This window comes from Polypterus senegalus, chromosome 7, assembly GCF_016835505.1.
Source record: "Polypterus senegalus isolate Bchr_013 chromosome 7, ASM1683550v1, whole genome shotgun sequence".
Classification (NCBI taxonomy): Eukaryota; Metazoa; Chordata; class Cladistia; order Polypteriformes; family Polypteridae; genus Polypterus; species Polypterus senegalus.
This window is the reverse complement of record NC_053160.1, coordinates 36692802-36705805: the sequence shown is the minus strand read 5'-3', so window position 1 is coordinate 36705805 and position 13004 is coordinate 36692802. Positions and strand designations below refer to the sequence as shown.

General features: G+C 37.4%; 1 protein-coding gene across 4 annotated transcripts in view; it reads right to left on the bottom strand.

Moving 5' to 3' along the window:
- Nucleotides 1–13004, bottom strand: part of pdzd2 (PDZ domain containing 2) — a 456165-nt gene that overhangs the window by 96115 nt on the left and 347046 nt on the right. For 3 of the 4 annotated variants that reach the window (XM_039758492.1, XM_039758494.1, XM_039758495.1), the window contains 3 exons: nt 11124–11223; nt 5476–5624; nt 1197–1316 (listed from right to left, as the gene is read on the bottom strand). In XM_039758492.1, the coding sequence (XP_039614426.1) occupies nt 1197–1316; nt 5476–5624; nt 11124–11223 (369 nt within the window). The remainder of the gene's footprint in view (nt 1–1196; nt 1317–5475; nt 5625–11123; nt 11224–13004) is intronic. The other variant, XM_039758493.1, reaches the window with a different exon arrangement.

Below are 13004 nucleotides of genomic sequence, written 5' to 3'. Positions count from 1 at the left end.
CTTTTCCAACACATCCTACAGAGGCTTCATATTATATTATTCTGACAAAAGATGCCACCACAGTAGGGAAAACCATTGCCAGAAGTGTGTATCTGGTCTGCAATGATGTTTGGGTAAGTGGTATGCCTTAAATTAATGTCCACATTAATGCCCTGACCCATTGTCTCCCTGCAGAATGCTGGCATAAGCATTACACTCTGTCCACCAGCCTGTCTTCTTTCCACAGTGCATCCTAGTGCCATCTCTTCTCCATGTAAATTATGCACATATACCCAGCTGCCCATATGATGCAACAGAAAACAGAAATAATCAGACAAGGTGGCATTCTTCTATTGAACCAAGGTCGAATTCCAACACTAATGTGCCTATAGCAGATGCTTCTGACAAGTGGGTAGGATCAGCATGACCACAAATAAGAGATTCTAAACAAAGTTAATAGTTAAAAAAAAATATATATATATATAACACCAGCACTGTTCTCTCAGTCCCACCTTCAAAACACAGAAGTTTTATTTTCTTCCAGAATCACACAATTTGATTATTTTTGAACTGCAATAATATAATATACTTTCTCACCCATCTTCTTCACTACTGTACTACAGTACTGCTGCCTACTGCTAATAATGCCTCTAGGCCTCCCTCTCAGTGTCTTTGCTAATCAATTTATTTATTCATGCAGTCTAGTGATGTGTGACTTATTCTACCTTTAGACAGACCCCTGTGAATTTTTCTCAGCTTTTTGTTTTGTGATGTTCAGATATTTGGATTTTGACTTCTGTTCCTATTTTTTGTATATTCTTTGCTTTGTGGATTTTGCCATTGGCCCTTTCCCTTTCCTATTTAAAAAATATATTCTTGTGTTTTAGACCAGTAAACATTTTTATTATTTATTTTATTGCTCTCCTATCTTGTGATCATAGTTTTTGACCATGAATCCTGACACTAATTCTGCTAATGAATATGCATTTCAGAATCCGCTTTTAACCTTAACAAAGTCTTTGTATTATTAAATAAATTACTTCCTCTCTTGGCCCAAAGATGGCTTTCTATTAATCAGAGGGCTGCTCCAGATCACCATGAGAAGCTTGCAATGCAAAGTATTAATGCATGGTGTACATGTCTTCTTACTGTATAAAAAAAAGAATAACGCAACATAAATGTTTGATTTTCACACACCAAAATTACAGGACACTTACCTTGCCTTGCCCTTTCATCAATACAATGTTGGATATAATTGAAGGCTGGGCAAGTCTCCATGGAGACTCAACTTGAACAGTGCTGAGAGAGCGAGACGACTTCTTTACGATTTGATATTCCTGATGGGACAGAGACAGAGATGAGATTTACTTTTATAATAAAATCTGCTAATCTTACTTTAAACATGAAAAGTATTTCCATAGACAAATTTTGAAATAGTTTGACATGGTGGTACAGTGGTTGGTGCTGTTATCTCATGGATTCAGTGTCTTGACCCCTCGGCTCTTGAAAATTTTAGACCCATCTCTAACCTGACTTTCTTAAGTAAACTTCTAGAGAAGGCAGTCATTATGCAGTTAAATGACCAACTCAATAAACATGCTATTCTTGATGAATTTCAGTCGGGTTTTAGAACAAATCACAGCACAGAAACTGCACTCGTTAAAGTAGTAAATGATTTGCGAGTGAATGCAGACAGAGGCCATTTATCTGTTCTCATCCTCTTAGATCTGAGTGCTGCATTTGACACCATTGATCACAACATTCTTAGAAATCGCCTTAGTCAGTGGGTGGGCCTCTCTGGCAGTGTCTTAAATTGGTTTGAATCCTACCTGACAGGGAGAAAATATTTTGTTAGTTGTGGGAATTACAACTCGAAGACACATGATATCCAATATGGTGTTCCACAAGGCTCTATCCTGGGTCCGCTGCTCTTCTCAATCTACATGCTTCCGTTAGGTCAGATTATCTCAGGGCACAACGTGAGCTACCACAGCTATGCTGATGACACACAGCTGTACTTATCAATAGCACCTGATGACCCCAATTCTATTGATTCACTAACACAATGTCTGACTTGTATCTCAGAATGGATGAATAGTAACTTTCTCAAGTTAAATAAAGAGAAAACTGAAATCTTAGTGATTAGCAATAATGGATACAATGAGGCTATTAGAAATAAACTGGATACATTAGGATTAAAAGTCAAGACGGAGGTAAAAAGCTTAAGGGTAATTGTTGACTGAATTTTAAATTGCATATTAATCAGATCATTAGGACAGCATTTTTTCACTTAAGAAACATAAGTAAAGTTAGACCGCTTATATCACTGAAAGATGCTAAGAAATTAGTTCACGCATTTGTTTTCAGTCGACTAGATTACTGTAACGCACTCCTCTCAGGACTACCCAAAAAAGACATAAATCGTTTGCAAGAATGCAGCTGCTAGAATCCTAACTAGGAAAAGAAAATCCGAACACATTTCTCCAGTTGTAATGTCACTACACTGGTTACCTGTGTCATTCAGGATTGACTTCTGCTTATGGTTTATAAAGCCTTAAATAATCTCGCTCCATCTTATAAGGTATCGGACACCTTAAATTCCAAATCGTAACCTCAGATCCTCAAATGAGTGTCTCCTTAGAATTCCAAGAACAAAACTTAAAAGAAGTGGTGAGGCGGCCTTCTGCTGCTATGCATCTAAAATCTGGAATAGCCTGCCAATAGGAATTCGCCAGGCTGATACAGCAGAGCAGTTTAAAACACTGCTGAAAACATATTACTTTAACATGGCCTGTTTATAACTTCAATTTAACTTAATTTAACTTAACCCTGATACTCTATATGTTCAATTTCCTCATAATAACTATTCATGGTGGCTCTAAAATCCGTACTGACCCCTACTCTCTTTTCTGTTTTTTTTTCCCGGTTTCTTTGTGGTGGTGGCCTGCGCCACCTCCACCTACTCAAAGCTTCATGATGCTCCAACAATGATGGATGGATTAAAAGGCAGAACTCTACGTGACCATCTTCATCAAGCCCTTCCGTGAGAACCCTAAATCCAAAGAGGACTGTTTCATTTATGTTAGGTAGATTGCCCAGAGGGGACTGGGCGGTCTCATGGTCTGGAATCCCTACAGATTTTATTTTTTCTCCAGCCGTCTGGAGTTTTTTTGTTTTTTCTGTCCCCCCTGGCCATTGACATCTTATTCGATGTTAATTAATGTTGATTTATTTTGTTTTCTTATTGTGTCTTTTATTTTTCTATTCTTTATTATGTAAAGCACTTTGAGCTACTGTTTATATGAAAATGTGCTATATAAATAAATGTTGTTATTGTTGTTAATGTGCTCCCTGTTTTTGAGTGCGTTTTCATTTGGGTGTTCATCCTGTCCATGGCTGTTTTTCATACTGTGCTCAGTGCTCCCAAGGTAGACTGCATGATCCAGGGCCAGGGCAGCACACACAAGGTTTAAATAGCACAGGCAAAAACAGGATCTCATCTAAGACCACGGATGCAGTGTTTTCTTCTAATCTGGGTAACAATTTCACTGACTAGCAATATTACAGCTTTTGTTAAGGAGTCTTTTATGTTTCATTGTGGGTTGTGCTTAGTCATGCTGAATTTCCAAAAGACACTTTTGCCTCATTTATTTTTTATGGACACTTTTCTGAGACAGTTACGTGTCAAAAAGGGGTTTGTAGTGTTGCCGAACCCGACAAACAAACTGATGATGCTACATTTGTTTAAACAAATTATTTTTTATCATTACTAAGAGTGATAGAGAGAAGCCATAATGAAAGAGAATGAAGTGTGATCATTTAGCACATGCCATGTAGCTCTTGCTTAGAATATGGTAGAAGCTCAATGACTGAGGATGTCATTAGTAACTTTACAGTTTCTTGATGGTACATCTTTATTTATATACATTTTATGATGAGGCAGCTTTGATTTTAGGTTTGAAGCCAATAAAACATAATGGTTTGCAGCAATTTTAAATCAACTTTGAATTAATCAACTTTCAATCATCTTCATAACATTATCAAATACCACTGCTGCAGCTTAAATATTAAATACAGCAATATGGAGTGCTGCAGCAGAGTCTGTATGTAACATGTAAAGAAAACTGATCTGAAAAGTATTTTGGGAGTAAAGTGATTTAAACAGATCTTTATATGCAAAACAATTCATGCAGGTCATTAAAAATGTTTAGTACAGAAAAGTTATTTAATATTTTTTACCACAATTAAGATAAAACCAGATTTAAAGTCTAAATAAACTGACGTTCCAAATCTGAATCTGTCCCCATAGAAGTCACACTGGGTTCTTCCTTTAAAGAAAATGAAGCTCTAATGCAGTAAGATAAATGCCTCCATCTTATATAGCATGGCCACCAAAAAGTTATGGGTCACACTACATGTTTGTCATAAGCCTAGCAACCACCTAATATTCATGTGGGGTTTGGGTGAGGGCTCAACACATGCTAAGGAGAAGCGGTCAGATCATCTACTGGCTTGCTGCAGCTGCAGTGTTCTGTTTGTTGTTGTTTTAAGAGCTGGGAGCACCTCAAGTTTGTCTGCCAAAAGCATTCCAACAACTGCTAGGTTAGATGTCAGTGAACTTGTTTTAAATTGTTTGTAAGTAGGGCATGATGTGCAAAAGTCACCGTCTCACGGGTTTTGCTTCCTAAGGTTGTATTGTCTAGTCTTGCGTGTTGTTAAAGTGTCTCTCCGTGATGATCTGGTCTCGATCTCTTTGCTCAACCCCTCTGGAGGCGCGCTACACTCCTGCCACTTTGCGTCTCTCCCGCTCATGTTGTGAAGGGTTGGAGCTGAACGCACTCTAAGGGGAAATGGACGGATCAGCTACTGGCTTTGTGCTGCTTCTGCCAAGATGCTTGTTCTGCTTGTCGCTCTGCACGTCCATCATTTAAAAGCCTGTACAGCAGCTGTCCTTCTGTCTCATTGCCTTGTCTTACGTGACGTTAAAATGTCTCTCCCAGGATGTCAAATTGTCTTCCAAGAAGATCAAGCCTTGTCTCCCAGCCAAGATTTTTTTTTTATAATAAAGAGATGTTACTCATATCCTTAGCCCGACATCCACATATCACATGTGTTTACAAAGTGTGTTTTAATAAGTTTACATGTGTTTAAAGCGTGTGGGAGGGGTATTTTAAGGCTTAAACTATAAAAAAATGTTTATTTATATGGTCTTTCTATATCACAGATTAACACCTATCGCTGATGGGTCTGGAACGCAACTCCTGCGATAGGCGGGGGATCACTGTACAGGAAATTGATAATACTGAGATTTTAGAAAGGACCACCTCATATTCTGCTTCTACGTGTCACATCAAAATAGTTAATTAATTTTTTAATAGATTTTCATTGGTAAAACTGCACATTTTCATATTAACATACCCTTGAAAGCTCCTTTATTACTGTAGTCTCTACTGCCTTATAAAAGAAAAGGAAAACACAAGTTCAGTTAAGACTGACCTGACGAATACCCACTGTGTCAAGCTGTTGAGGGAGGGAGTGCTTGCGGCCTCCTTGTGTAGGCTTGTCTGGTGAGTCACAACTAAGATCCCCATTCTCAACAACCAGCTCATCATCTTCTCCTACTGACTCTAAGCGACTTCCTCCACCTGAAAGGGAGAATGAAAATTGAGAATTTCCCATAAAGGACTATTATTTTGGAACTGTAGAATGGTGTCTACCTCAGCGATTTTCAGAGCTATGTTGTCAGGAGCCTTGTGCTTCTAGTAAAATTAGCTTTTAAAAATTCTTGATCTAAAAACATGACTCTAATGATGTTTCTTGCTGTAGTAAAATCAGAGGTACAGGGATCAAAGACTTGAACCACCTTCACTGGTAAGCATCTGGAAGCTGGGTGGACATACTTCGTTCTGATAGACTCAGTCCAAAAATGACACATTCAGTTAATGTGTGAGTTCATCATTTGTAAGACAAAGGGGTAAGGTTCAAGTCCAAAAGTAATGTCAAGTGTGCATAGTACATTAACATTCTTACTTGCAAGTCTCTCACAGACTAAAAAGTAATACAATACTGACAACAGGCAATTAATTATACTGTTTGCCTTTCTAAGGCAGTAGGTGTTGCATATGTCCTGAACAAAAGGATGGTGGGAGCTGGTTATACACTGTGCCTCTCAACCCTCCACCCCCAAAATATCCTTTATGATCCTGAGCTGAGTAGGTGCCATACTAGAATGGGATGCAGCCAGTAATGATGTATTCCACTGTGCACCTATAGTCGTTTGTGTGGACAGACACAGAAAAGAGAGGTGTCCTCAGACATCAGTTTCAGGAGAGGAGATGGTTAGCCTGTATGACAAAAACTGAAATGTGCTGTGCCCTCTTCAGTTAGTGATGGTCATTCCAAGAAATTTAAGGCCAGTCACTCATTCAGGAGTAGTTTAATCCTGATGCTCTGTATATTCAATTAACTATCATTACTATTCATGGTGGCTCTAAAATCCATATTAACCCCTACTCTCTCTTCTGTTCTTTTTCCGGTTTTCTGTGGTGGTGATCTGCACCACCACCACTTAATCAAAGCACCATGATGTCCCTACATTGATGGATTAAAGGCCAGAAGTCCACGTGACTGTCATCACCAAGTCCTTCCATTAGAACCCTGAATACAATGAAGTCTGATCATTTATGTTAGGTAGAATGTCTAGAGGGGGCTGGGTGGTCTCATGGCCTGGCACCCCTGCAGATTTTACTTTTTCTCCAGCCTTCTGGAGTTTTTTTTTGTTTTTACTTTCCTCCCTGGCTATCGGACCTTACTTTTATTCTCTGTTAATTGGTGTTCTCTTATTTTAATTCTTAACTTTGTCTTTTTTCTCTTTCTTCATCATGTAAAGTACTTTGAGCTACATTATTTGTATGAAAATGTGCTATATAAATAAAGGTTGTTGTTTCAATTGCATTCCCCCGATATAGATAAGAGTGTGGTCTACCTTCCAGTTTCATACATCTATGACCAGCTCTTTGGTCTTGCTGACATTAAGGGTGAGCTTCTTGTCCCAGCTCTACTAAATCAGCAAGCAAACCTCTTCCCTGTTAACTGTCATCAATGTTGGTGATTAGTTCTATGATGGTGGTGTCAAGAGCAAATTTAATGAGAGATGTGGAGACAACACAGAGAGGTTAATACAACACTATACAGTATATTAAATTCAGCATCACAATAAGTACACAATATATACAAGAAACACTCATGCAGTCGTTCCTGAATCTACTGGAGTTAGTGGTAACAGTCATGTACCATTTGCAGAAATGAAGGATGGTGAAAACTTCCTTTACATGATGGCTGAGGTTTTCAATAATACTGCTTGCTTTTCTAAGGCAGCATGTATTACATATGTCCTGGACAAAAGGCAATTGGTTGAAAGGAATATTTGTGCCACCTTCACCACCCACTGAAGTAGCATGTGGTCCCAAGGTCAGCAGGTGTCATTATAGAATGTTATACTCAGATAATGAGCATAGATAGAGGCATCCAGGCTTTTTTTAGACATCTGAGAATGGTGGTGAGCCTTCTTGACATAGCTGAAATGGGTTGTGCCCCATATAGCTCAATAGTGATGGTAAATCCAAGGTGTTTTAAGTTGTTCAATCCTCCAAGGCATTTTCATCAATGCAGATGAGAGTGTGGCCTTCCAACTGCTTCTGTAAAGTATATGGCCAGCTCCTTGGTTTTGCTGACATTAAGGGTGCGATTGCTGTCCTTGCTCTACTGTATAAGAACACAACCCTCTTTACTGTAATCCATTTTATTATTGTTGATGTTCATGTTTGTGATAATGGCATTATCAACAAAACTAATGATGTAAATGGAGCTGTGTCTGGTTACACAGTCAGAGGTGAACAAGAAGTTCAGCAGGGAGCTCAGAACAGTGTATAGGAAGTGATACCACCAACCTGCACATGCTGACATCTGTAAGTAAGAAAGGCCAAAATCCAGTTTCAGATGATGGCCATAAATTCTCAAGTTGAGGAACTCAGTTATCAGCTTTTATGGGACAGTCTATAAAAAGTTAAACTTATAATTATCCAGGTGTGCCAGAAATAAATACTATGAAAAGTAAGAAACATGTCAACTTTGGTGCACTATATGATCAGCTGTGGAGGCCAGAGTATCTGGAGTTCCACTAGATATGTCCCAACACTACTGTCTAAAAAGCATTTCATCACAGTATTTGTGGACTGTAGTCACTGAGACATAACACTTTCACGTTCTTTTGTAAGCTTTTTTAATTTTTTTTTTTTAAATTAGGTGTGAATCATAGCTTCTCTCAGTGGAATATTAATGTTGTCTGTGAACACAATTGCTAACTGATTGCTACAAAGATTTTAAAACACATCCTGAAATTCCAACCAGACTGGCAATGTGCACGTGTGGGATTAAGGAGGAATAAACACCTCTAATAGAAAAAGGCTATAGTAGAAATTGTCAGGGATTTTTTAGCTTAATCTCCGTTTCCTCTGAAAGACCCACAAGGATGCCCGTCCTAAACAACAAACAGCAAACATCATGAGTAGGCCTAACCAGCATCCTTTATAGCCACTTGAAGAGTCTGTTATGATAACACTGCGCTATAATTTACAAAAACTGTACTTTGTATAACATAAAATAAAAAACCTATAATGGTATATTACGACAGATTATTAAAAAGGTGTTTAATTGAAACGTTTCCTATAACTAGACAGACTAGACTAGACAGACAAGGTGTAGCTCTACAAATTAAATAATATTCAGGCTTAAGAAATTAACAGAGCAGCAGGAAAAATGTCTGTTGGTCAATGAGGAAGAAATTTTGTGATAGTACAGTCCAGCCAGTTGCGTCATTTAATTGCCAGTATCCAAAAAAAGACAAGGAAAACCATTTTAGAAAAACATAAAAATAAACTATTCATGCAGAAAGATTACTTTTAGTGTGGGATTTACTTGCAAAATGTAAAAACGTATATAGCCAGACAGGGAACTCTTGATTCCTCTTGCCCAGTGGTAAAAAAAATGTGAGCCTCAAGTTCTTTTAAATTGATGGGGAACTCCATACTGAAAGACTATAACCCCATACAAAATATACAGTCAGATGAAAAAGTTTGGGAACCCCTCTTAATTCTTTGGATTTTTGTTTATCATTGGCTGAGCTTTCAAAGTAGCAACTTTCTTTTAATATATGACATGCCTTATGGAAACAGCAGTATTTCAGCAGTGACATTAAGTTTACTGGATTAACAGAAAATATGCAATATGCATCATAACAAAATTAGACAGGTTCATAAATTTGGGCACCCCAACAGAGATATTACATCAATACCTAGTTGAGCCTCCTTTTGCAAATATAACAGCCTCTAGACGCTGTCCTCCTATAGCCTTTGATGAGTGTCTGGATTCTGGATGGAGGTATTTTTGACAATTCTTCCATACAAAATCTCTCCAGTTCAGTTAAATTTGATGGCTGCCGAGCATGGACAGCCTGTTTCAAATCATCCCATAGATTTTCAATGATATTCAAGTCAGGGGACTGTGACAGCCATTCCAGAACATTGTACTTCTCCCTCCGCATGAATGCCTTTGTAGATTTCGTCCTTTTGGGCCATTGTCTTGTTGGAATATCCAACCCTTGCGTAACTTCAACTTTGTGACTGATGCTTGAACATTATCCTGAAGAATTTGTTGATATTGGGTTGAATTCTTCGGACCCTTGACTTTAACAAGGGCCCCTGTCCCTGAACTAGCCACACAGCATGAAGGAACCTCCACCAAATTTGACAGTAAGTAGCAGGTGTTTTTCTTGGTATGCAGTGCTCGTCTTCCGGCACGCAAAGCGCTTTTTGTTATGACTAAATAACTCCATTTTTGTCTCATCAGTCCAAAGCACTTTGTTTCAAAATGAATCTGGCTTGTCTAAATGAGCATTTGCATACAACAAGTGACTTGTTTGTGGCGTGAGTGCAGAAAGGGCTTCTTTCTCATCACCCTGCCATACAGATGTTCTTTGTGCAAATTGCACTGAATTGTAGAACGATGCACAGATACACCATCTGCAGCAAGATGTTCTTGCAGGTCTTTGGAGGTGATCTGTGGTTTGTATGTAACCATTCTCACAATCCTGCGCATATGCCGCTCCTGTATTTTTCTTGGCGTACCAGACCTGAGTTTAACAGCAACTGTGCCTGTGGCCTTCCATTTCCTGATTATATTCCTTACAGTTGAAACTGACAGTTTAAACCTCTGAGATAGCTTTTTGTAGCCTTCCCCTAAACCAGGATACTGAACAATCTTTGTTTTCAGATCTTATGAAAGTTGCTTTGAGGATCTCATGCTCTCTTCAGTGGAGACTCAAAGGGAAGCACAGCTTGCAATTGACCACTTAAATATCTTTTCTCATGATTGGACACACCTGTCTATGAAGTTCAAGGATTAACAAGCTAATGCAACCAATTTGGTGTTGCAAGTAATCAGTATTGAACAGTTACATGCTTTCATATCAGCAAAATTACAAGGGTACTCAAATTTTTGCACAGCCAGTTTTTTCACATTTGATTTAATTTCAAACAACTAAATACTGCTTCACTAAAAATCTTTGTTCGGAAAACACCCCAGTACTCCGATGTTCCTAGGAAATGAAAGACATACCACTGTTACCTTTTTTGTTGAAAGTAGAGTAAATTATTATGCAGGCTGTGTGTATATATATATATATATATATATATATATATATATATATATATATATATATATATATATATAGAGAGAGAGAGAGAGTATATATTATATGTCTATCTTGATACTTTAAAAAAAATAAAAAAAAAAAGTTAAATTCACCACAATGCCACACTAGGCAATATGAACATATTGTGCATAGATGGTAAGTGACAGACCTCATAAAGTGCACAAGGATGTCTATATAAGACAACTTAGTTAGGTAGTTAGGTTTTCTCTACTTCATTGCAATTCTTGATAAAATACATTAAAAGATTATTTTGGTGACATGAAATATATACAGTGGATATATATTTATATGTGTGTATACTGTATACATAAAAGTAAAGTAAATAAACATTTGTCATTCAGTACGTTGACATGCAAAGATTCAAGTTTTGCACCTTGGGAACGACTTCGGAATTTCATTGGTATTGGACTTCTGCAGCATCCTTTTGGCTCTTCAGTCCGCCCGTGTTCTTGAAACTTATCTGTTTCCAAAATCTGAAACCATACAAAACCAAAGTAATATGGGGGTGGTTCTTGTAATACATTATTAATATAGTTAAATAAAATGCTGTCAGAGGATACAAAGAGTTAAAATGGACATATCTCTTTTAGTTAATTGTTTAGTTTAGTTAATGCTGTGTCAAAACTGTTTTCAATATTAAAAAAAACATTCAGCCATCTGTTGTCAAAACTTGCTTTTTTCCATTAAGAGCTCATGGAGCTGAAATATGTCCATACGGTATCAGGCATAAGATAGTCCACTCTTACACAAACAACCACACTTACTCACTCATACAATCAAGTAACCAACATTCATATTTTAGGAAATAGTGGGAAAACAGTTTCTCTGGACGAAGCCCACACATACTTGGGAAGAAGGTGCCATCAGCAATAATAACATTGTGTCACCCTACTAGGTGGGGACAGGAGACAAATTCTGTTTAAAGAAGGTTGCACTAACAGGATGGTGTTAATTAATAGGTGACATCTACACATACTCAATTTTCCTTCTTTAGGGAATTTGCATATCCCAGGAAAGAATGGTTAATATGTATAACAAATGCTGATGGTGGCATGGGTTAATAGTCTTTGATTAGCTGTATACACATTGTGTTTAGGCACAGGGTATAGGATTTTAGAGCTGTGCAGTGCTTGCCAGCGATGACCCAATGGATAATTAACTTTTTTTTTTGTTGCTCGTTTGGTAGCTTGCTATCCATTTCACAGGCTAACTGCAGATGGTATTGAAGCTGCTTTTTTTAATATGGTATAGTAAGTCATAGTGCTACAAAATCAGCACTGTCTCCCCTGGCTGATACATGAGTCAACACCATTACTGTATGTTAGCCCCAGAATATTTCAAATAAAGTATCAAAAAAGGAGATTAAATCAAATGCAGACAACATCTTGCATAATGAGCTCTACCATTGAGCATATTATAAAGGCATTCATGTTAAACTATAACAAAAGTAACACTAGCACTGATTTAACCAAACTTGGAATCAAGAAACCTGATGGATAGAAGCAATGTCTTAATTAGTGACTTTATATTAATTCTATACCCTATTTATTCATTTGAAGGTTTACTGAGAGCCAAACTGATCCCACTTAATTAACTTCACTGTCACAATTTGACAAGTTGGTTAAAATATTTGCAGATGTAATACTTTAAAGAAACTTTTACGGAAAATTTTATCTTGGGTGAAGCATTTTACAGTAATGCAAAAAGTGATAAATATATTGTACTTAGTAAAGAAACAAATTACACCACTTCATGTAACTGACCTTTTCTATTCAAATAAATAGCAATAAAATTCAGTACTGTAAAGAACCTTCATTTTTTTTCAAATTATTCAATGCCGCCTGTCCCAACTTTCATTTTATAGGACAAATGTAAAGCATCTGTAGCATGAAAGCTTATCTCTTCATTTCCTGTACTTTATAATATCAATGTACTTCCTGTTACTGCCGCATGACTTTACATTTTTTATTTTCCACTTCAAATAGAAATTGAACTTTCTTTCTGAACACTTACTGAGACCATGTTATTTTTTTGGCCTCCTTAACCTTCTTGTAGTTCCTTCCGTGTTAAGGATACAGCCAGCTGACAAAATGCCCATACGGTATAATTCAAAAAAGATGAGCCTCTCATAAGGAAAAGCATGTGTTAGTAATCTCCAACCTGTACATCTACACCAAACTTTCTAATAGATAGATAGGGTTATTTTGATTGCGTGATTTAGATGCTGTATACCACATTGACGTAAAGATGATTG